We start from the raw sequence: 21,325 nt of genomic DNA on the forward strand, positions 1-21,325 counted from the left end.
GAGGAACAACGAGAAACCAAATGTGAGACTGAGGGGGAAGGGGTCAGGGGCTGGCCTGCTGCGTCTTTGAGGCCCAAGGGCCCAGGGATGGAGGTGAGGGGCAAGGCAAAAAGGGGATGGTGGTGGCGTCGCCTTGTGGTTACATTTGATTTTCTTGGTGTGGGGGGAACAACGAAACAACAAAAAAATTAAAAAACAAAAACAAAAAACAAAAAAAAAACAGCAATCAGGCATGAAGATGGCATGGCTGTGCCTCCCCGCCCCCTCCCACCCCCGCCAGCACCCCTGGCCTGCGCACCCCCGCTGTGCTCTCCCTCCCGCCCCCCAGAGGGGCCTGGGCCAGGGGCCCCGGCTGGGAGCAGCGGGCAGGGGGCTCGTGGGGTGCTGGCTGGTGCAACTGAGGCCCGGGAGGGAGGCTGTGGTTGGAGGGCTCGGCTCTGCTCTTGTCCATGGTGCTCTGGGTTGAGGGGCTTTGGTGGTGGGGAGGGGGAAGGCTTTTCTTTTTGCAGTGGAGACTGTTTGGACGGGCCGGGGACGCTGGGCGTTGTGGTTTCGGTTTCATCGTCCACTTACAAGGTGATGGAGGAGTCAAGGCGGCGCCGTCTGGGGCAGTGCTGGTGGATTTGGAATCAGGCATAGGAAGGGGCACAGGTCTGGCCACTGGAGGCGGCGGCGGTAGCAAAAATGACCCCGGGACTTTGCCCTGGCCGCTACCGTTGGGCTGCGAACAACATAAATAGAGTGACGCATGAAGGCACATCACACACAGACACACGCTCCCCTGCGCGGCCGCGCCAGCTCGCTCCTGAGAGCGGGCGCTCCCGGTGGAAGATCCAGGATCGGGTCCTCTCCTCCAGGGCACGGGATGGGTGAGGGTGTAAGGCCTCTATTTGGTCTCTCAGGTGTTTCTCTTTTTTTTTTTTTTTTGGTCCTCTTTTGAAGTTGTGGGAGGGAGGGAGGGATGTTCGACGGGTGGTTTGTTACTTCTTAGGGAAAATGTTTTAGGTACCAAAATGTGCCACCTAGCAAATATGTGCAGCTGCACCTAGAACTCTCACACTCCTGAAGACCATCTCCTACAGCAGGAAAGATGAGCGCGCTCACTCTGCTCCCCCGGTTCCCCAAAGCACATGCCCACCTCCCTCTAAAGGCTGTCAGGCTGAGCCAGTTCACCCAACCAAGGACGGCAGTCCTGCCAGCACCCACCCCATAACATGTCCTCAGGAGGCCACCAGAAGTTGGGGAGCTCGTCCTCAGCTCCAGCAGCCTGGGTCCTCACTGCCTGTGGGTAGTAGGGCGCTGACCTGTTCTCTCAAGAATGGCCAGGGAAGAAAATCCGTCGCTGCCAACTCTACTGCCCGTGAGGCTCTTCAGGAGGACTTCCCTGTAGGACGCCCTCAGACACCACGGATGCTCGGCTGCCAGGATGCATTCCTTGTCCTTTATGCCCTCATTTGCTTCTAACTGGATTTTCTCCTCCAGGCCCCGTGCATGGCCTTGTGTGGGTTGGCCTTCTGGCTTCAGGACACATAGGTGCCAAAGGACAGAGGTGCCCCTCCCTCTCCCAGGCAGGTTCCCTGGAGAGACCTCCCTGGAGGTTTGGGCACACACCTCCTGCTGCTCTGAACAGGACCCTGATGACCACTGAGGCGTGGGCTCAAGAAGGCCTGGCCTGTGCTTTTCATCCTAAACTGGCAACTCTCCTGTGGGATAGAGTTCCACCCTTCTGGGCACCCACATTCGAGACCCAGAGAGGATCCTGTGTACTCCTCCTCCTATTGGTGAGCAAGCCCCGAGGAGCCCATCCCCTTGATGTCTCCAGCCAGTGCCTCCTTCTGTCCTCACTGATTTCAGCTGGACGATGACAATGAGCTGGTATGTGGGGCTCCCCTCTGCTGAAACTGTGGTTATCAGCTCAGGACCCTCAATGTCCAGCCCTGGACCAGGTGCGTTAGTTCTGTTGTGTAACTCCCGACCCATCCCAGAAAGCATTCGTTCTCACCCAGGGGTAATTCTGTCCCCCTCAAGGAGACACTGGCAATGTGTGGAGACACTTTCAGTTGTCACAACAAAGGGGCTGGAGGGGCTGGGTAGAGGCCAGGATGCTACTCGACATCCTGCAGTGCACAGGACAGCCCCCACAAAAAAGGACCATCAGTCCAAGCATTAATAGGCCCGCCCTGGAAAGACTTGACACAAAGGACGCTCTATTCTCCCTATTTCACAACTGAGGAAACTGAGGCTCTGGGCCATTAAATGGTTTATCCTAAGTCACCCAGCTGCAATTGGCCAGACCTGGAATTCACATCCATATCTGTCTGACTCCAGGGATGCTAGGATTCTTTCCAGCAGGCTCATCAATCCTCTCCCCAAAATCCACATCAGCTCAGGTTTCTCCAGTCTTCTGGAACCTTCCACGACCCCAGCTACACCCAACATGAAGTCCAATCTCCTCAGTTGGGCATTCAAGGCCCCCATGGGGGATGCCTCTACCGGTCCACCCCCTACCGCCCCTTTGCACTTCCCATTCCACACTAACTGGGGTTTCCAGAACACAGGCCGAGCAGGCAGGACTGCATGCTGGCTTGTTGTGGAGCTCTCTGTATGAAAAACTATTTCCCACACCCTTCAAGGCCTGCTCAAAGAACCCTGTCCCCTCTGTGGGGACCAGCCAGATCCCCTGAATCACAACCTATCTTTCTCTGCCCTGTTCCTCTAGGACATTCTTGATCTCACTGGAACCTTCAGAACAGGCCACCCCCTCAATCCCTGCCAGCTCCCCAATGAGTCGGCAGAAGCATGCAGTACCCAAGTACCACAAAGCATGTGGGATCGACTTGTCCTTCCTGTTGCACTTTAAAGTCACGGAAGCCCAGGCTGGCCTATGCAGCACGCCCTTCTGAACTCTGGCTTCTCTGCCCACTGTTTTGTTTTTTTTTACCACTATGACCAACATCTAGGTCTGACATATTGTCCCTCTAAATGGTTCCTTTGACCCATTCCTGCCCACTCCAAGGATGACAACTCTCAGTGGCCCTGACAAAAGCAAACAGTGGCTGCTGGTCCCCATATGTGTCCTGGGCTGGAGAACTTTTGTGCGGGTATTGTTTTGGAAAGGGACCCTCAGTTCCAGGTAACAGTGCAGGTCAGAGCGCAGAGGTTTGCAGCTCTGCAGAGAAAGGTGATGCGACGCCTCCCCTCATGTCCATGCCTGCCTAGAAGGAGGGAATGGGATGGTCTGATCACAGCCTCACTCCTCCTCTCCAGGTGTCCTGAGCTCACGCTTCCCCAGGGCTGGGACACAGAGGCCTTCCAAGCAACCCCAAGGCGGCCTCTGCCTTCCTCCAGCTTCAGAGCCTGTCTCCCCCAGGAGTATCTAAATTGTTAATCCCACCTGATAATGCTAATCCCTGCCTGATATGGCCAGACATTGAAACCTGCTGATTTACAATATTCAGTTTCTAGATGTAAATTCCAACCAGGCTGGCATGTCTCAGCTCTGATTGGGGTACAGTTGAGGTTTTAAAAACCTCAAGGTCTTGTGACTGTGTAGTGCCTTAAAATCTCATGAGTTAGGAGCTAGAAGGAGCCTGGAAGCTGGTATAACTCCTCACTTTTTTTTTTTTTTTGAGATGGAGTCTCACTCTGTCGCCCAGGCTGGAGTGCGATGGCGTAATCTTGGCTCACTGCAATCTCCGCCTCCCAGGTTCAAGCGATTCTCCTGCCTCAGCCTCCCAAGTAGCTGGGACTACAGGCACACGCTGTCACATCCGGCTAATTTTTTGTAGTTTAGTAGAGAGGAGTTTTACCGTGTTGCCCAGACTGGTCTCGAACTCCTGAGCTCAGGCAATCATCTGCCTGCCTGACCCTCCCAAAGTGCTAGGATTACAGGTGTGAGCCACCGCGCCCAGCCTAAAATTCTTCTATGCAGACATTTTCCTGCAAAACTGATCTGTGACTTCTGATTCTCAAGGAGGTTAGAAACAGCATCAGCATCACCTATGAAGTTAGGAAAAATGCTAATTCTCAGTCCCCATCCCAGACCTGCTGAATCAGTTGCTCTGGGGGTGAGACACAGCCATCTGTGCATTAGCCAGGGCTCTAGTTGACTCTCGCGCATGCCAAGTCTGAGAAGCACTGCTTAACAGTGGCTGTAGTGCAAGCACAGCTGGGCACTGCCTCTCCCTGCCCACTGGATCAGTGGTGGAGCCGGGCCCTCTGGCTCTCTGCAGCTATGCATCAGCCTGTTGTGTAGCACAGTGCTATCTCTAGCTTCCTCCCAGAAGCCAGGGGTGGGCCCCATCAAGCAGGCTCCTCACTGAGCCCCCTCTCCCTCTCTTCAGTAGGACAGGCCACACAAGGAAACTAAGAGGTTGCTCCCCAGCTGGGCCACACTCCTTGCTTAATCAAGGTACCTGTTTGCAGTTCCTGTCTGTAGTGTTTTGTTGTCCATGGCCTGCTCGGAGCAAGTGCCTGCCTCAGAAAGAGAAACTTCTAGGCAAAATGAGTCCTCTGTCTTTTTTAAAAACTATGGCTCTATATCAGAGTCCTCAATCTTGAACAGTCAAGTCAAGGGAAACGCTCAGGACCTAGCCCTCAGGACCAGAGGCTCAGAATGGCCAGAGGACTAAATGACCCACTTTCTCAAGGGTTCTATGGTTAGGTTTGGCTGCTTGGCCTAACCTGGTCTCTAGGCCAGCCTCAATTTGACTCCAAATCCTGGCTGCCTTGGTAGTTGAGAAAGCAGGTAAGGTAATGTTCCAGGCCTCTCTGCCACATATCCCAGACCCCAGGCCCCTTGGGGGCTAGGCATAGGCTGGTAGCTCCCCTTGAACTCTGCTGGTATCTCTGATGCAAGCACAGCAGCTGTCAGAGGTCAGGTCTGCTCTTCCTTCCATGACCCTAAAAGTGGACAGAGCTTGTCCAGAGAGGTGGGCGAAGCTACCAGTACACAAGGAGCTGCAGAGTCAGCCAAGAGAAATCCTTGAAGGGCAAAGGGGGAAGGAAGATGAGGAGGAAAGCAGCAGGAGGGGAACAGGAGGGAGGGAAGAGGACTGGCTTCCCTTACGACAGAGCGAGAAGGCGGAGCCACAGCCCCGCCGCATATCAATACACCAGCACTTAGCGAATGCTCACTCTGCCAGAGCACACCAAGGCAGCATGGGGCTGGTGGCAGCAGGCAGCCACTGGTGTGGACTTCTGGGATGCCTTTCCCCACCACAGCCCTTTGAGCATCCTCCCTGCCTGACCTCTCACAGCAGGCTTCCAGGCTGGGAGGGCTGGCTACAGAGGAGCTGGAGCTTCTCCTATTACAGAATGCTGCTGAGGCTCTGGACTTTTCCCAGAGGTCTAGAAACCTCCACATTCCAACCAGGGACCACTGTCCCACTGAAGGGTCATCTCTGGCCCACCACTCCTGGGATCATTCTTTCGCTGAGCAAACCTGAGTTTCTGTTCCTCAGTGACAGAGAAGGGCTCTGGGGGGAGCCAGTGTGTCTCCCAGGGCTGAGGAGCAGCAGGGTTTCACTCTAGAACCGGGACCGTCCTGGGAAACCTTTGTTAAAAGTCTTGCCAACAGTGGTCTCATTGGCAGCTATGTGGATGGGGGCTTTCCCTTGACACAGTGCTCGTCACTAGGGATAGTCTTGCCCTCCTGGGCACATTGAAATCTGGAGACTTTTTTTTTATTATCAAGACTGGGGAGAAGGAGGTGTTCCTGGCATCTAGCAGGTGGAGGCCAGGGATATTGCTCAACATCCTACAGTGCACAGGATGGTCTCACACAATAGTGAATAAACAGCCCCAAATGTCAACAGTGCTGATACTGGGGAAACCCTGGTCTAGAATCTAGCAAATCCTTGCAGTTCCAAGGTTTAAGAGGAGTGCTGGGAGGTTGGAGCCCAGATCTGAGTTGGATCATGAGTTCACTCCTGCTGAGGGGGCAAGGACCATGGGAAGGGCAAGGAGCCTGAGCAAAGGGGCCCAGATGCTGTCCCCACTTCTCCAGACCATGATAGGCAGGCCCTGGCATAATACACAGACCCCCGCCCCCAGACCCAGAAAATTGAGGCGTTTGGTAGTACCGGCTCCCTGCTGCTCCAGCCCCAGGCGGGCTCCTGGCTTTTGGGCCCTCTCCCTGTGAGCCCTGAGACAGACAGATAGATGTGGAGATGAGGCTGTAGCTGGGCTCCTGGGGCCCTCTGGACTCACCTGTCCGGTGGCCTGGCCCGAGCCATCCGAGCACACAAACTGCACAAACTCCTTCAGTGAGTCCTGCCCGTGGTGGTGGTGGTAGCGGATGGTCGGGTGCGTGAAATACGGGCTCGACTGCTGGATGATGGACGTGGAGGGGAAGTGCAGGGCTGACGCTGTGGCCCGGGGGCTCCCTGCATGCACGTGGGCAGGGAAAAAAGGGCGTCAGGGCCAAGGAGGCAGCCAGTGGGAGGGATAGGAGAGGAGGGGAGCTGCAGGTCAGAGGGCTGAGGGTCCTGAGGATCCTGAGCAGGTGAGGCAGCCGTTAAGTTAAGGCAGCACAAAAAAAGTCAGTCATCAGTTTTAATGCAATATAAATAAATAATAAAATCGGCAAACTAGGGTCCAAAGGCCAGTCATTTGTTTTTGTAAATAAAGTTTGATCACAACCAGCGCTGGGAGATTAGGATGAGGCAGATGAGGCAGGGTAGTCTTTATTTTATTTGGCTTTTTAAAAAAGTATTATTATTATTATTTGAGACAGGGTCTCACTCTGTGCAGTGGCACAAACACGGATCACTGCAAGCGATCCTCCCGGGCTCATGCAATCCTCCCACCTCAGCCCCCCAAGTAACCAGCACTACAGGTGCATGCCACCATGCCTGGCAGATTTTTGCATTTTTTTTTTCTAGAGATGAGATTTTGCCATATTGCCCTGGCTAATCTCAAACTTCTGGGCTCAAGTGATTCACCTGCCTTGGCCTACCAACATGGGATTACAGGCATGAGCCACTGTGCTCAGTCTAAATTTTTTTTTTTTTTTTTTTTTGAGACGGAGTCTTGCTTTGTCATCCAGGCTGGAGTGCAGTGGTGTGGTCTCGGCTCACTGCAAGCTCCACCTCCCAGGTTCATGCCATTCTCCTGCCTCAGCCTCCCGAGTAGCTGGGACTACAGGCACCTGCCACTATGCCCTGCTAATTTTTTGTATTTTTAGTAGAGACGGGGTTTCACCGTGTTAGCCAGGATGGTCTCGATCTCTTGACCTCATGATCCGCCCACCTCGGCCTCCCAAAGTGCTGGGATTATAGGCGTGAGCCACCGCACCTGGCCAAGATTTTTCAAATAGAAACGGGATCTCGCCCTGTCATCCAGGCTGGAGTGCAGTGGCGTGATCACAGCTTACTGCAGCCTCCAACTCCTGGCCTCAAACAGTCTTCCTGCCTTGGCCTCCCAAAGCATAGGGATTACAAGCATAAGCCACTGTGCCAGTCTCAACATTTTAAATCATTTTAAACAAAGACATGGCTGAGTGCTGTGGCTCATACCTGTAATCCCAGTGCTTTGGGAGGCCAAGGTGGGAGGATCACTTGATTCAGGAGTTGGAGGTCAGCCTGAGAAATATAGCAAGACCCCGTCTCTACAACAAACATTTAAAAATTAGCCAGGGTGGCACACAGGAGGGATCACTTGAGTCTGGCAGTTCAAGGCTTCAGTGAGCTATAATCGTACCACTGCATTCAGCCTGAGTAATAGAGCAGGAAACTGTCTTAAACAAAACAAAACAAAAACAACAACAAAAAAACACCTAGTATGTGCTCATCATACCCTTTTTTCTGCAAAGTTTGGATTTTAAAAACATGTTCCATTAAAATATTATTTATCTTGATGACTGAGTTGCTACTTGCTGACACACTGCACCTAAGGTGAGTGCCTCACTAGTCCTGCCTAATTCAGGCCCTGGGTGGGAGACTGGGTGGTGGACAAGAGGAGGCAGAGGGTTCCCTGGGGCTCTGGATGAAGACAAAGCCAGCGTCTGCTCAGGATGGCCATCTGACATATGCACACACATCTCCTGAGTGTGAGCTGGTGTGCACCCAGCCACCGCCACCTAGGCGGTGTTCTCATGTGCTCAGCCCCATCACTCTCACACACGTGTCCTCACATACGCGTTCTTGCACACGCAATTGCCAACCCAGACCAGGCCCCAGCTCTTCCCCCTCCCGTCTGTTTCCAATCAGCTCGCTCTTGCTCTCGGTTTCATTAGGGGGCTGAGGAAACTTGGCTTCTCTCTGGAGTTCATAAAAGCTGAGTTGGAGCCAGAGGAGCCAGGCCTGCGCCCTCCTGCTGCCTGTGCAGAGGGCCTGGGCTCCCCGCCCCCACCTTGCGGCCACCACACCCTGCCCCAGCACCGGTTGCCTCTGGGCTCCCAGCCAGGAGGCCCCAAGGAGGAAGCCAGGAGGTAAACCTCCTCGTTTTCTGTGTCCTACATACAAGTCCAGGAGATGGCAGGCGGACACAGGGCCATGTCCAGAAAAAGTCCAGGCCTCTTGCTGCCAGGTGGGTGCCCAGAGAGGGAAGAAGAAAGGGAAGGAGTGACAGGGCTGAGGTCTCAGCTCCCACAGCCTCCTGCCTGATCCTATCTCCTCAGGGCGACCTAGGTGTTCTCATCCTGAGCACCTTCTCAGCTGGGACACTGAAGTCAGATCGCAGCCCCACGGCAGTGGGCAGTTCCTTTTCCTGGAGAGCAGCCCAGGTACCACCTGCTCCCTAGACCCAGCCCTTCCTTTCTAGAAAGTGGCAGGGAGGCCCAGACAAGGGAGCTACTTGCCGCAGGAGCCTGGGCTCCTTAGGACTACTCTTCTCCATCCAGGCCCCACACCAACCGGGGCTCATGCTGGGAGACAACCAGAGCCCAGGCTCAGCCAGGAGCTAAGAGAGAGGAACCAGCAGGAGGGCAGGGGAGAAGGCTGTGACTTCCCGCCCATAGTTGGCAGGACAAAAGGAGAACTGGGCCAGAGTTGGGGAGGCCTCGGGACAGGCTTGTGTTGTATGTAGCACCCACGCACGCGAGAAAAGAGAAGAAGTGGGAGGTTGCTCAGGAGCCAGGTGGACAGCCCAGTGGCCCAGCCTGGTCCTCCATGGGGTGCCATGTGAAGTAGGGGCTGGTTCCCATGCCCACCACATGGTGCTGCCGCACCACATCCTACTCGGAGAGCTTGGGGCTGTCACTCGGGGTCAGCCCTGGCCCCTTCACCTGGCCAGCTGCCCCTAGACACTCAGCCACCTCCCCAACTGCCCCCCTCCGGGGCCCCCCGTTTCTCACCTGGTCTGACTCCAGCAAGCACAGGCAGCGGGTGGTGGGTGAAAGCCATGCGCGGGGAGCTGCCCTGAGAGGAGAGGGCACTGCAGAAGTCCAGCTTTCCTGACTTCTTTAGAGAAGCCGGGCCTGGGGGGAGGAAGCAGCAACACAGGGCAGATTTAGCTGGGCTGGGGTGGGCGCAGGGAAGGCGGGAAGCCAGCAGCTTGCTCCTTCTTTCCTCAGCCCCTCCCCACCGCCCCTTCCTCTACCGTTCTCCCTCCTGCTGCTCCTTGCCCAGTCCCAGGCCTTGTTCTGGGCCTGGTTCCGAGGCCCTGTGTGTAGGCCAGCCAAGGGGTGCTTCTGACCAGAGAGGAAAACGAGGCCCCTGAGTAATGTGGGGTGGTGTGTGCCAGGCAGGGGGTGAGCAAAGGGCCCAGCCTGTGCCCTGGCAAGCAGGTAATGAAGTGAAAGGGTGGGATGCAGGACCGACATCGGGAAAGGAGTGCAGGAGGAACCCCAGGGCGCCAGCTTGAGAGCCGGGAAGGGGTAAGTTTGGGAGAGACAGGCTGGGGTCTATGCCATGGTGCCCTGGGCAATGGGAGATTCTGGTGGGAAGAAGCCAGGGCCCCGTTTAGGGAAGGGAACACACAGCCATGAGCCCTCAGGAGGGACACAATGCCCAACGAGACAGCAGGGACAGGGGCCAGAGGACCTGGAGAGTCCTCGGGCTGCTCAGGCCTAGCCGGGCTGTGGAGGCAGAGCCAGAGGGGAGAGGACTCCCCCAGCCAGGGGACCCAGAAACTCAGCTACCATAAGATGGGTAATTTCAGGGCTCTGCCCTGCTTCTGGTGCCAGAGGTGTGGGTGGCATTCAGTATGAAACAAGGGCACAGAGAACACCTTGTTTGAAGTCTGTCTTTAGAAATTCATCTCTGCCCAGTGGCCATAGCATCCAAATGACAAAGCAGGGTCCCCAGGGGGCCAGGTTCTTCCATCTTGGGCTGAGCTTTAAGGTTGTACCCAGGTTGGGGGGGATACAGTAGAGTTGGGGCAGATCACTAGAGCTACCATCCTTGGGGGACAAATCGAGTCAGTTTGGGTGAGGGGTGGAGGGGCTGCAGAACAGAGAAATAAAGAGCCATCTTAACTGCAGAGGGAAGGGACGGGGGAAGGGCGAACTCCCAGCCACCAGCAGAGGTGTTATCTGGCAGCAGCTGTGTGCCACCTGATAGCTGGCACGGTGGGGAGGGGGGAGCATCCTACCAGCTGTGCACAGCTGTCCCCACGGCCGCACAGTGCCTCCCCAGCTGTTCCCTGTCCTGCAGCTGGGCTGCTTAATTGGCGATTTGTCGCAGCCCAGGGAAACAACACACAGCGGGGTGAGGGGGAAAGTGAGCTGGGGGTGCTGCAGAAGGATGTTGGGGGGCCGTGCGTGGCAGGACTGCCAGAAGGAGCAGAAATGCAGAAATGGCAGGCACAAAAGCAAACAGCCAAGGAGAGAGCAGGAGCCAGGAAGAGGGGGGCTCCTCAGGAACTAGGTCTGGGCAGAGGGGCCCAGGAGCCCTTGCCCCAGGAGCCAACTGCAGACACAGCTCTCTATGCACCCCAGGGGCAGTCCTTGCAGAAGGGATCACCTACTGAAGCCCTGGCCAGGGACCCAGGATGTAGCCCAAGAGTCTCCCGGGCCTTCTCAACTCCTCTCTCCGCCTCGCAAGGCTCCCCTAAGGAAGCATGTGGCCCATGCTGGCCCAAGTCCCTGCCTGCCACGAGGAGATCCTGGGAGGGACCCCAGAGTCACACAAGGAAGCCTTCTCACAGAGGCCAGCCTCTGCTGGCCGTCTGGAGGGTCTCCAGCCTACTCCCTCAGCCTGAGGCCTGGAGGCAAGCCCTCCTTTTCTCCTCCCAGGAGGAAGAGAAGCTGCTGGAACTTGCATTTGTTCTGGGGCAGCAGAAAAGCAGGAGTGCCTCCCAGCCCCATCCCGCTCCACCCCAGCCTCTGCCTGCCCACTTGGCCCTTCCCAGTAGGGGCATATCTAGAAACCATCACATCAAAGAAACCATCACACAAAGGTCAGACCCTCATCTTCTGGAGGAGGAGAATGATGCTCAGGGCCCAGGCCTGTCCAGAGCAGACATGCCCTGTGCACAACCCACACGCGTGAGTCTGCACTCCCAGGCCCTGTCACACCCACAGTGAGGATAAACACAGGCTGTACCACTGGCACATCAGCGGGGGGCTCCTGCAGCCAGCCTCCTCACACACGTGTGCTCATGCACATGCACACACACACGCACGTGTTACATGCTCTCTTCCAGAGTCCTCTCCAGGTCTGTCTGCACCCTCAGTCAAGAACGGAGGTGAAGGGGGGTGGGTTCAACAGGAAGAGGAGTCCTAGAGGGGACTAGGAAGGTCTGAGCTGGCTTCTTCTGTACTCTCTCCCCTTCGCTAGCTTCCCTGCCTGGCCTCAAAAGGACTCTGCTCATTCTTCACTAGACTCTAAGCCTCTCTCTGTAAAGCTGGGCCCTTGAGACCAGTGGTTCTCATCCTGGGAGGATTCTGTCCCACAAGGGGACGTTTGACAATGTCTGGAAGCATTTTTGGTCATCAAAACTGGGGGTGGTTTTGTTGCTGGCATCTTGTAGGTGGAGGCCAGGGATGCTGCTAAACATCCTGCCATGCACAGAACAATCCCCCTACACAGAACGATGAGCCCCCAGATGTCATGAGTGCCCAGGGTGTCAAACTGCTTTAAACCATGAGGCCACAGGGTGGGGCAACCTCTCTAGAGAAATAGCAGGAGGGGCTGCGGCCATCCCACTGTGGGGTACCAGAGGCTTAGCAGTCCCTCTGCTTCCCACTGCCACACCACGGGCTCTACTGCTGACTCTGACAGCATCCCTCCTCGCCTCCACTCCCTTCCTTCAACCTGCTCTGCCCTCCCTGGAAGATCAGGAGGAAAGAAAACAGATGGGTAATGCCCCCCGACAGGGGGACAACTGGTGGGAGGCTCACCAGGTAAACTGAGAGGGGGACAAAAAGGCTCTGGGCTTCCCTTGCTCTGCTCAGGATCCCCCGCACCCATACCTGCATCCACATCGTTGGGCCACCCGCTAGACTGGCTGCTGCCAGCTGCTGGGGAACGGCCTGTCCCGGGATAGAACACGTCGTCGACTGGGCTCTCCATCTCGCTGTCATCGATGGACTTGGGGCGCTTGGTGGTGCTGGGGAAGGAAGACAGGGTCAGATGGGCCAAGGATGGGCCGAGGCTCCAGGGAGTGACCAATTGTCCAGGCTAAAGAACTGCGCATGGATGGCCCTCTACGTGGGAAGTGGTGCCGGCTGACAGCAGCATTTCTGGGCACTCACTGCATGCCCAACCCCAAGATCAGCCCTAGGGCCCCTCAAGCCATCAGCTCCAACCTGCTCTTCTTCCTCAAGCCCGTTCCTGATGTGTGATGCCATGGTCCTCCAAGCTGCCCACATCAGAGAAGTTGGCAAAACCCTCAGCTGCCTCCTGTATCCCACCTATGATTTCCCAGCAGCCCCCAGGGCTAGGGTGAGGTGAATGAGGTACTCGCAGGGACAAAAATGCCATAAACTCAGTTATCAATATAAATAATATTTTAGTCCCTTTTTTTTTTTTTTTTTTTTTTTGAGATGCAGTCTCGCTCTGTCACTCAGAGTGGAGCACAGTGGCGTGATCTCTGCAAGCTCACTGCAAGCTCCGCCTCCCGGGTTCACAACATTCTCCAGCCTCAGTCTCCCCAGTAGCTGGGACTACAGGTGCCCGCCACCATGCCCGGCTAATTTTTTGTATTTTTTAGTAGAGAGGGGGTTTCACCGTGTTAGCCAGGATGGCCTCGATCTCCTGACCTTGTGATCCACCCAACTCAGCCTCCCAAAGTGCTGGGATTACAGATGCGAGCCACTGTGCCTGGCCTAGTCCCATATTTTTAAAAAATCAAAATGAATGCCAAAAATCTCACAATTAATATAAACACCCATGTTTCAAAAAAAAAAAGCAGGGTGGACCATGCCTAGCACAACTTGCCCTGGCCAGAACCCACATCCCTGCCTCGCAAGCAGCTCCCTCCCTCTCCATGCCACCTCACCCTCCAGACCCTCCCCCACTCCAGCCTTTCCAATGGCCTCCTAACTGGCTATCAGTCCCGCCCACACACACTGCTGCTGGAGAGAGCTTTCTGGAACACACACCATCAGCATCCCCTGCTTAAAACCCCTCAGGGGTCCCCACTACCCAGCGATGAAGTCTAAATGCCTTCTTCTGGCCTCCAAAGCCCTCTGTGGGGTGGTCCCACCAGCCTATGTGGGCTGAACTGGGATAGAGGCTACTCTCTTCTCTGGAACATCTTCCCCAGACCTCCCAACCTCCTCTGTGTCTGGGCTCAAATGTCACCTTCCCAAGACAGAGACCTTCTCGGACTCCCATTTCCAGGCAGAGCTATATCTTGTGTGAGTTTGTGTCCCCAGGGCTGGGTGCTTCATGACAGCACAAAGCAGGAGCTCAGGGGGTGACTGCGCATGGTGGACTCTAAAGTGTTAGAGCCAGTGCCCTCAATGAGAGGTGACATTCTGAAGCACCACAGCCTTGGTGACACAGCTGACTATAGCCACTGGGAGGGCCCTGGCCCTGGGGGAAGTGGAGAGAAGATGGAAAGGCAGGGCCACTGGGCTCACCTGGTGGAAGGAGGGGAGGTGATGGACCGCCGCCCCAGGGTCACCTGGTTGATGTTGTAGTAGCTGGGACTCTCCAGGTCCGCCAGCGAGAAGTTGGGCCCTGATGCTGTTGCAACAGGAGCTAGGAAGAATGAGAGGGTGATGAGGTTTGGAGATGCAGGGAGGCCTGATGGGGTCTGTTTTGTTGTCATGAACGGCTTCCCAGAAGCCCAGAGTGGGGCCAGGAGATGGGAGAAAGTGGGCCATCTGGGCTGCTAAGGAACCTCCTCCCAGCTAGGGGGTCACAGGAGAAGAGCCTTTGGTTGTGACTTTTTCTTTTTCCTTCAAAGCAATGGAGACTAGAGACAGGCCTCCCTGGAAGACTCTATTGTACCCAGCCCAGCACCAGTGGGGCTGAGAGTGTCCCAGAAAGCATCTGTCCCCATCCACCTGCCCTAAGACCCCATTAGGAGGACATCCCATGAGGTCCCACCTCCTCATTTTCAATCCCCATCCCTGGCCTGGAAGGAAGGACTCACTTACTCTGTGATACTCTCACCAGCTCCGTCACATTCCAGACCCCGGAAGTCACAAAACAGTCCTGGAAACTTAAGTGCCCTGAAGAGGGGAAAGGATGAGTGAGTCAAGACAAGGCCAGAAGGGGGCTGCCTGGCTATTTCCAAAGATCTTCCCCACTGCTGACTGTCCCTCCCAAGTCCCGTTTCCAGCTCCAGGCTGGCCTTCAGGTCTACACTGAGATGCTCTAGGTGTGCCCCCATCCCCTCAGGCAGGCTAAGCTCAGTCAAGGGACAGCTGAATGAAGGGGAAGAAGTGAGGGTGGCCAGGGCAGTCAGGGTAGGGGAAGGAAGTGGAGGGGCATGAAGGACAATGCAGCTGGGCATGTTGGGGGCACTGACCGTTGGGCAGTGGTTTGATGTCCGCATCTCCTTGCTGGTTTGAACTATCTGATTGTCCGGATTCTGCAGGAGACACAAAGGGGAGGATGTGTCAGGAGCAAAGTTCTCCATAAGCACCAGCCAAGCACTGGTCCCTCCAGCCTGGTGCAAGAGCACGGAGGGCCCACCCCGGCCACAGAAACCTTCACCCCACTCTCTCCCTAAACCAGCCCCGGGAGGCTCAGGGAGACCCAAAGCAGCGAAGGAAAGATAGGCCCAATGCAGGTTTCTCAGCCTCAGCACTGATGACATTTGGGCTGGATTGCTCTCTGTGGTGGGGAACAGCCTGTACACTGTAGGGTATCTGAGCAGCATCCCTGGCCTCCACCCACTAGATGACAGTAGCACCCCAGTTGTGACAACCCAAACTGTCCCGAGACATTGTCCACTGTGCCCTTAAGGGCAAAGCCACCCTCAGGCAAGAAGCACCGGCCAAGAGTCCGGAGCAAGGAGGGTCCCAAGAGAGAAGTCAGAGACTCTTTCTCTCCACAGTGGGGACAGACCCAAGGGTCCCCCATCCCCCACCCAGCTTCAGCTCCCAGAGGAGCATCCCCTTCCCTAACTTGGTTAATTGAAGCCATTCCTGTCTGCCTGCGCCTCCCCCACCTCACCTTTATGCTCACAGGCAGTGCCTGGCAACCCAGAGGGGGGAGGTTTGCCCTGACGCTGTCGCCCGCTCTGTGCCAGCCTGTCTGGGCTGTCTCATGCCCCGGTGCCACAGCTGCTCAGAGGGAGCCCCGAGACAAGGGCTCATTGTGCAGTGGGAGCTCACAGAGGACTGGGGGCAGGGTGGAGTGTGTGTGTGAATATTTTGCTGAGCTTGGGAAAGCCCCCCACCCCCGTCCCCCTGGTCCTCAAAGCTTTGTGTGCCAGGGGCGCAACGGGGACCTCCAGAATGCCTGCCTGGGCATGACAGCTGGCGAGAGGGTGGTGGAGGGGGGCCAGGCAGGTTGTGGGGCAGGAGGAAGCCAGGCATTTGGTGAAGAATCAGCTGCTCACAGGGGGACCACATGGGGGTGGCATCTGAAAACCTTGCCTTGGTATTGGCCAGGGCTTTGCCCAACTTTAAAGAGCATTCCTGCCTCCTGGATCTTGCCACCACCCTGATTCAACCTGCTTGCCCCCACCATAAAGGAGGTTCCCAAAAGGTGACATCACCCCTAGGGTTGGGGTGAGGGACCCCATCAGCCACTCAGGAGGCAAGGAACAGAGCTGGGTGCTAGGGCTGGACGACAGGATGCAGCCCACCTGGGTGGCACCCCTGCTTGCAGCATGAGGGCCCCACCATGTCTGGGGCTGAAAGCACTGGCACGCTCCAGGCTACCTGCCTTAATGTAATGGGTGAAAAAGGGTGACTGTTTCAGGCCCCACTCCCCCTCCACCCCATCCCCACTTAACTTTGATTTTTTAATTCCAAAAAATAAATCCTATTGTAGCGAGTCAAGAAAATGCAGTTCTTTTTAATACGGAAAGTGCTAACAAGTGCTTTTAATATGGAACGATACACTTCACCACCTCTGGTTTGGGGTGTATCCTTCCATACCTCCCCTTTCACTCAGCCCTGGTGATATGTTTGACAAAAAGAGGTTCCCACCCTTAGTCATCTCTTTGTTAGTGGCACTCTCTGCTCTGGAGGAAGCCCACCCGTGTTCCCTGAGAGGGCAACCTCTCTGTGCCATAGCATGGTGTGAATGTGAACTTTCTTGACACTACCTCACTCTCTCACCTTGGCCCATTGCTGGGTTTCTGGGTCTGATTTGAGCCCCAGCCAGGCTGGCAATGGCAGCCAAGGGGTCTAGGGAGCAGGCAGCCCGCCCCAGGGCCTCCTCAGACCCCAGTCCTGTGGCTGCTCTAAATCATGGCTTGGGAAGGGCACAGCCTCACAATACATGTGCAGAGGTCAGCGAGGGGCACATGGTCCCCACTCTACTGCCCAGGGGTCTCTCTGCTATGAACCCCACCCATCCTAGGGACAACTCGGTCCCCAACAAGCCCTCCAGAGATAGATCAGTAGAGTCAGGGGAAGAAGGAGGAAGCCTCAGAGTCCACCCCATGGGAGCGGTCCCAACCCACTGCAAAAGGCCAAGTGGAGATGGTAAGCCATGTGCCTGTGCACACGCATGTATGGATGCACACGTGTGTACTCAGCCCAGGGACAGCCGAGAGGGAACCCGACAAGGAGATGGAGGTGGGCCAGCGACTGAGGCAGAGACAAATGGGGCTCCAGGAGAGCGCGACAGACAGGAAATCCTTCTAAATCAGGACACAGCCCCAAAATGTTATTGCTGTTATTACTATTAGCTCTGTGTAAAGGAACAAGAGGGAGCGAGGATCCGGTGCGAGCGAGGCCCCTGCCACGCGCCTCCGGGCGCTGCTCCGGGCGCTGCTGGCAGCCATTTTAGACCTTGGCAGCCATCTTACGGCTGGCGGCCCCAGCCGGAGGCCCACAATGCCGCCACCGCCGGCCCCTGACATGCTCAGCTCAGCTCCAGGACAAAAGGCAGAGACATGGGAAATCTGGACCCAGGCTCGGAGGCACGGGAACCAGGCCTGCGGCCGGGGCAGCTGCAGCCAGGGTCCCACTGATATGCTCAAGTAGTGTTCCCCTTCTCCCCTCTGGCCAGCACAGTGAAAGGAGCAGGGAAGGCTGACGCCAGGAGCGAGGGACACCGCAGCTCTACTCAAAGGTGGCTGAAGTCCTCACAGGGCATCTCAAGGCCCAGGGCCTTAATTAGCTCAAGAGTAGACCCCTGTCCCGAGAGGGCAGCAGGTATGTGGTAGACCCCTGTCCCGAGAGGGCAACAGGTACCTCAGGACACCAGGGATGTGACAGGTGAAGGTCTCTGAGCACCCTGTCAGCTCGGGGATGTGCCTTGGATAGATGGAGGAAGGAGGCTGGCAAGAACCAGCAAGTGGCTGCAGGGCCCAGAGAGGCCACTAGGTCCATGGTGGAAGTGCTCCTGGGGAGGCAAAGAGATATCCTGCCCACCAGAAGCGCAATGTGGACCAGCTTTCTTACCTGGTGGGCCACATTGGGGAGGCTCTTTGGGGAGCCTTGCCTTGAGGTCTGGGCCTGCTCTGGACAGCCCCCCGGGCAACAGGAGCTGCAGAGCATCTCCATGTCGTGACTGCCTTGCCTGTCTGGGCTCCCCAGGGGAAGGGATAACCCCGGAATTTGGGACAGAGAGGAGGAAGGCCCCTTTAGGACGCCCCTCCCCAGGCCCTGCCTCGTGGCTGCTCTGCTTTTATCTGGCAGAATGGGGCTTATCACAGCCACCAGCTGAACAAATACACAAATCCACGGTTAGTGAGGAAAAACACTCTGCCTGAACTCTTTATCTCCTGTTCACAGGCCCCGCACACTGCCCACTGCCAACAACACAGGAGGGGACCTGACTGCAGCACGGCAGGGCTCTGTTCTCCACTATGAAGGTGGAGGGCGGCCTCCCGGACTCTGGCCGGGCCTCCCACTCAGTCTCCATGCTCCGTCTCTCGGCCACCCCCCTTCTTCCCTCCTCGCCCCTGAGCCCGGGGTGGCTCTCCCCTGGCAGTCCCTGCCAGGCAGGCGTGCATGAGTGAGCCCCTGCCCACGAGGGAGCCCCCTCCAGAGTCTGCTCTCTCACTGGGGACAATGGGCCAGCTGGTGGCCTATGGGCCAGTGGAGGGGCAGGGACAGTGTTGGCTGGCACAACGCAGGCAGGTGCCGGGCTCCATCTTTTATCTTTTATCCTCTGTCATCGGCCCACGCCCCCGAGGGCTGTGTCTCTGATTCCCCAGTCTTCTGGGGCCATGTCCACTGGAAGCCTTTCTGGCCTCAGGCTTCTCTCCAGCCTGCTTGCCAGCCAGTGAGGACATTAACTGCATACCTCTAAGTTCAGGGTCACCCAACCACCCTCCCAATCACTTCAGGGACTGTGGCTCCCGGTGCTTCCTGGAGAGACTGGTTGGAGATGGGATAAAGTGGGTGCTGCTGCTTCCCCTCGCCCCACACCAATGCAGAGTTTCCCTCCATGCTGGTGCTGGGAGCTGGAGAGATCTTTCTGTGCTCTCAGCTGCTTCCCACTCGGCCCATCAAATGCAGCTGCCTAAAACCTGAACCCAGCCGCTGTGTCCGACAGGTGCCTTGGCCAGGCTAGCATTCGAGGTCCCTGGTTTCTGGGCCAGGCTAGGGGAAGGAGAGTATCTCAGAGCCCACAGCTCATTCTCGATGCTGTTTGGGGGTGTCAGGCTGACTCGTGTCACACAAAGACACAACTCTGCTGGTTGTCCTTCTCTGGGGACCTGGGCTACTCATGAGATCCATGTCTCTGAGGCAGAGGCTTCCCCTGCCCATGGTTCTGGCCACTTTGCAGACATCTGGAAGGGAGGGCTATGAAGGAACAGGTGATAAGACTGGACTCTGTCTCTGCATGGGCCCAAGTGGGCTCTGCTGAACAAGCCTTCGAAACGGGATTTGTCTCCAGGTTCTGGGGCCACTCTGTATTCATCTGCACACCACGGGTCATTCCCCAGCATCAACAGCTTGTGGGCTGGAGGCTTCTGGCAGTGCCCAGCCCAGAGTCAGGCTCAGCCAAGTGGTCACTCTGGGCCCCTCTCTTCCTTGGGGGCCCCTCAGTATCCCCTGGAACAGCTACAAAGTTCCCCTGCAAAATTTCCTTTCTCACACCCACACCAGCTCCCCTTCTTAGCCCCTGGAACAAATCCCCACCTTACTTCTTTTATTCAGCTCTTTGCCTTTCCCCTTGGATCCCCATTTGTGATCTTACTTCCCTGTCTCCCTTGGCTCCCCTCCCTCTGTCCTTCCTTTGCCTTCCCCTCACCTCTTCAGCACCTCCCTCTCTTCCTTCTGCTGTTTGCAGGCACGTGTGCTTGCGCCTGTTTCCAAGAGGACTCTGCCTCTTCAGTAGGGCTCTGGAGGGGAAGCTCCAGCAGCCAGGAGGAGCCTGGGGTTGCACATAAACTCCAACTGACAGCACTTTTTTTTTTTTTTTTGAGACGGAATCTCACTCTGTTGCCCCAGCTGGAGTGCTGTGGTGCGGTCTCAGCTCACTGCAAGCTCCGCCTCCTGGGTTCACACCATTCTCCTGCCTCAGCCTCCCGAGTACTGGGAACTACAGGCACCCGCCACCAGGCCCGGCTAATTTTTTGTATTTTTAGAAGAGACGGGGTTTCACTGTGTTAGCCAGGATCGTCTCGATCTCCTGACCTCGTGATCCGCCCGTCTCAGCCTCCCAAAGTGCTGGGATTACAGGTGTGAGCCACCGCACCCGGCTGCATGATTTTAGTATAATATTTTTCCAGCTACAGATGGGGAGATAGTTATGGTTCCCACTAGGGTGAGGAAGGAATTCCTGCTGGCTACAGCCAACACTGGCCTCAGCTCCCACTCGAAACAAACTTGTGCTGTGAAAGGAGCCATGTATAATTTGCTGGCCAATTGCCCCCACGGACTTTGGCCTAACAAATTTTATGGAGGCTGAGGGGCGTGCACAGATTTGGCCTTAGCTGAACCCACAAATGCATACCCAGGCATGTGCATACACTTGGATGCATACACTCATATTCTCAGACACACACACACACACACACACACACACGGAGGTGCCACTAGCCACTTCTCGCTGTCAAGAAAGGGTGGAGTGAGATGGTACATCTGGAGCCACCAGAGAGGAACCCCCTTCAACTCTGCAGGAACCGCTGGCCTTTGGAAATGGGGAGAACAGCCCTTGGGGTGTGCCTGCCCATCCCCTGGCCCTCCCAGGCCTGACGTTCCAGAAGCAAGTGGGGGTACATTCTGTTCTGGGGGTGCCTCTGGGCAGCTGCAACACTCCATCCTCTGAAGGGCTGATGCGATTCTGGGGCCAATCACTGGCCCTCCCAGCACTGCACCCGCCTCCCACTTCTCTCCCCCTTCCTCTGAGATTCCGGAGCGTCCAGGGCACGGGAAACCCAATCTCAAGGGGAGCCAGAGGCTCCGCCTGTAGCAATCAGAGCTGGAGAATGTAACTATTGTGCCTCCTGAAACCCAAGTCTGAGAATCTGAGACACCCTGAGGAGGGGAATAGTGGATAGATGGGGGGCTAAGGGGACGGGTCACAGAGGGGTTCTCCCCGTCTCAGCAAACAGGAGACTCAGGGGACCGAGGAAGTCCTTGAGAATGCAGGGCAGCTAGAGGGCAGACGGAGGAGGTGAGGCTTGGCCAGGGCCTGGGCCCACGGGGCTTCTAGGGTCTTCCTCTCCTCCCCATTCCTCACCTGCCCCACCAGCCACCATGCATGTGCACAGACACACACACACGTGCACAGACACACACACATGTGCACAGACACACACACGCACACACATATCCTGGAGTCATCCTGAGGTGGCAGGTTTTTTCCTCCTCTGTCATCCCTAGAGTCTCACATGGTTTAAAGCAGGC

The 21,325-nt window shown here is 56.3% G+C and overlaps 1 protein-coding gene across 8 annotated transcripts in view; it reads right to left on the reverse strand.

Annotated features, from left to right (window-relative positions):
* Window positions 1–21,325, reverse strand: part of NFIX (nuclear factor I X) — a 100,973-nt gene that overhangs the window by 8,304 nt on the left and 71,344 nt on the right. For 3 of the 8 annotated variants that reach the window (XM_037992066.2, XM_007995466.3, XM_007995464.3), the window contains exons 3-9: window positions 14,866–14,928; window positions 14,492–14,566; window positions 13,970–14,090; window positions 12,356–12,492; window positions 9,296–9,418; window positions 6,211–6,386; window positions 574–721 (exon numbers count right to left, since the gene is read on the reverse strand). In XM_037992066.2, the coding sequence (XP_037847994.1) occupies window positions 574–721; window positions 6,211–6,386; window positions 9,296–9,418; window positions 12,356–12,492; window positions 13,970–14,090; window positions 14,492–14,566; window positions 14,866–14,928 (843 nt within the window). The remainder of the gene's footprint in view (window positions 1–573; window positions 722–6,210; window positions 6,387–9,295; window positions 9,419–12,355; window positions 12,493–13,969; window positions 14,091–14,491; window positions 14,567–14,865; window positions 14,929–21,325) is intronic. The other 5 variants (XM_073016889.1, XM_007995470.3, XM_007995465.3 and 2 more) reach the window with 3 other exon arrangements.

Source organism: Chlorocebus sabaeus, chromosome 6 (genome assembly GCF_047675955.1).
Source record: "Chlorocebus sabaeus isolate Y175 chromosome 6, mChlSab1.0.hap1, whole genome shotgun sequence".
NCBI lineage: Eukaryota > Metazoa > Chordata > Mammalia > Primates > Cercopithecidae > Chlorocebus > Chlorocebus sabaeus.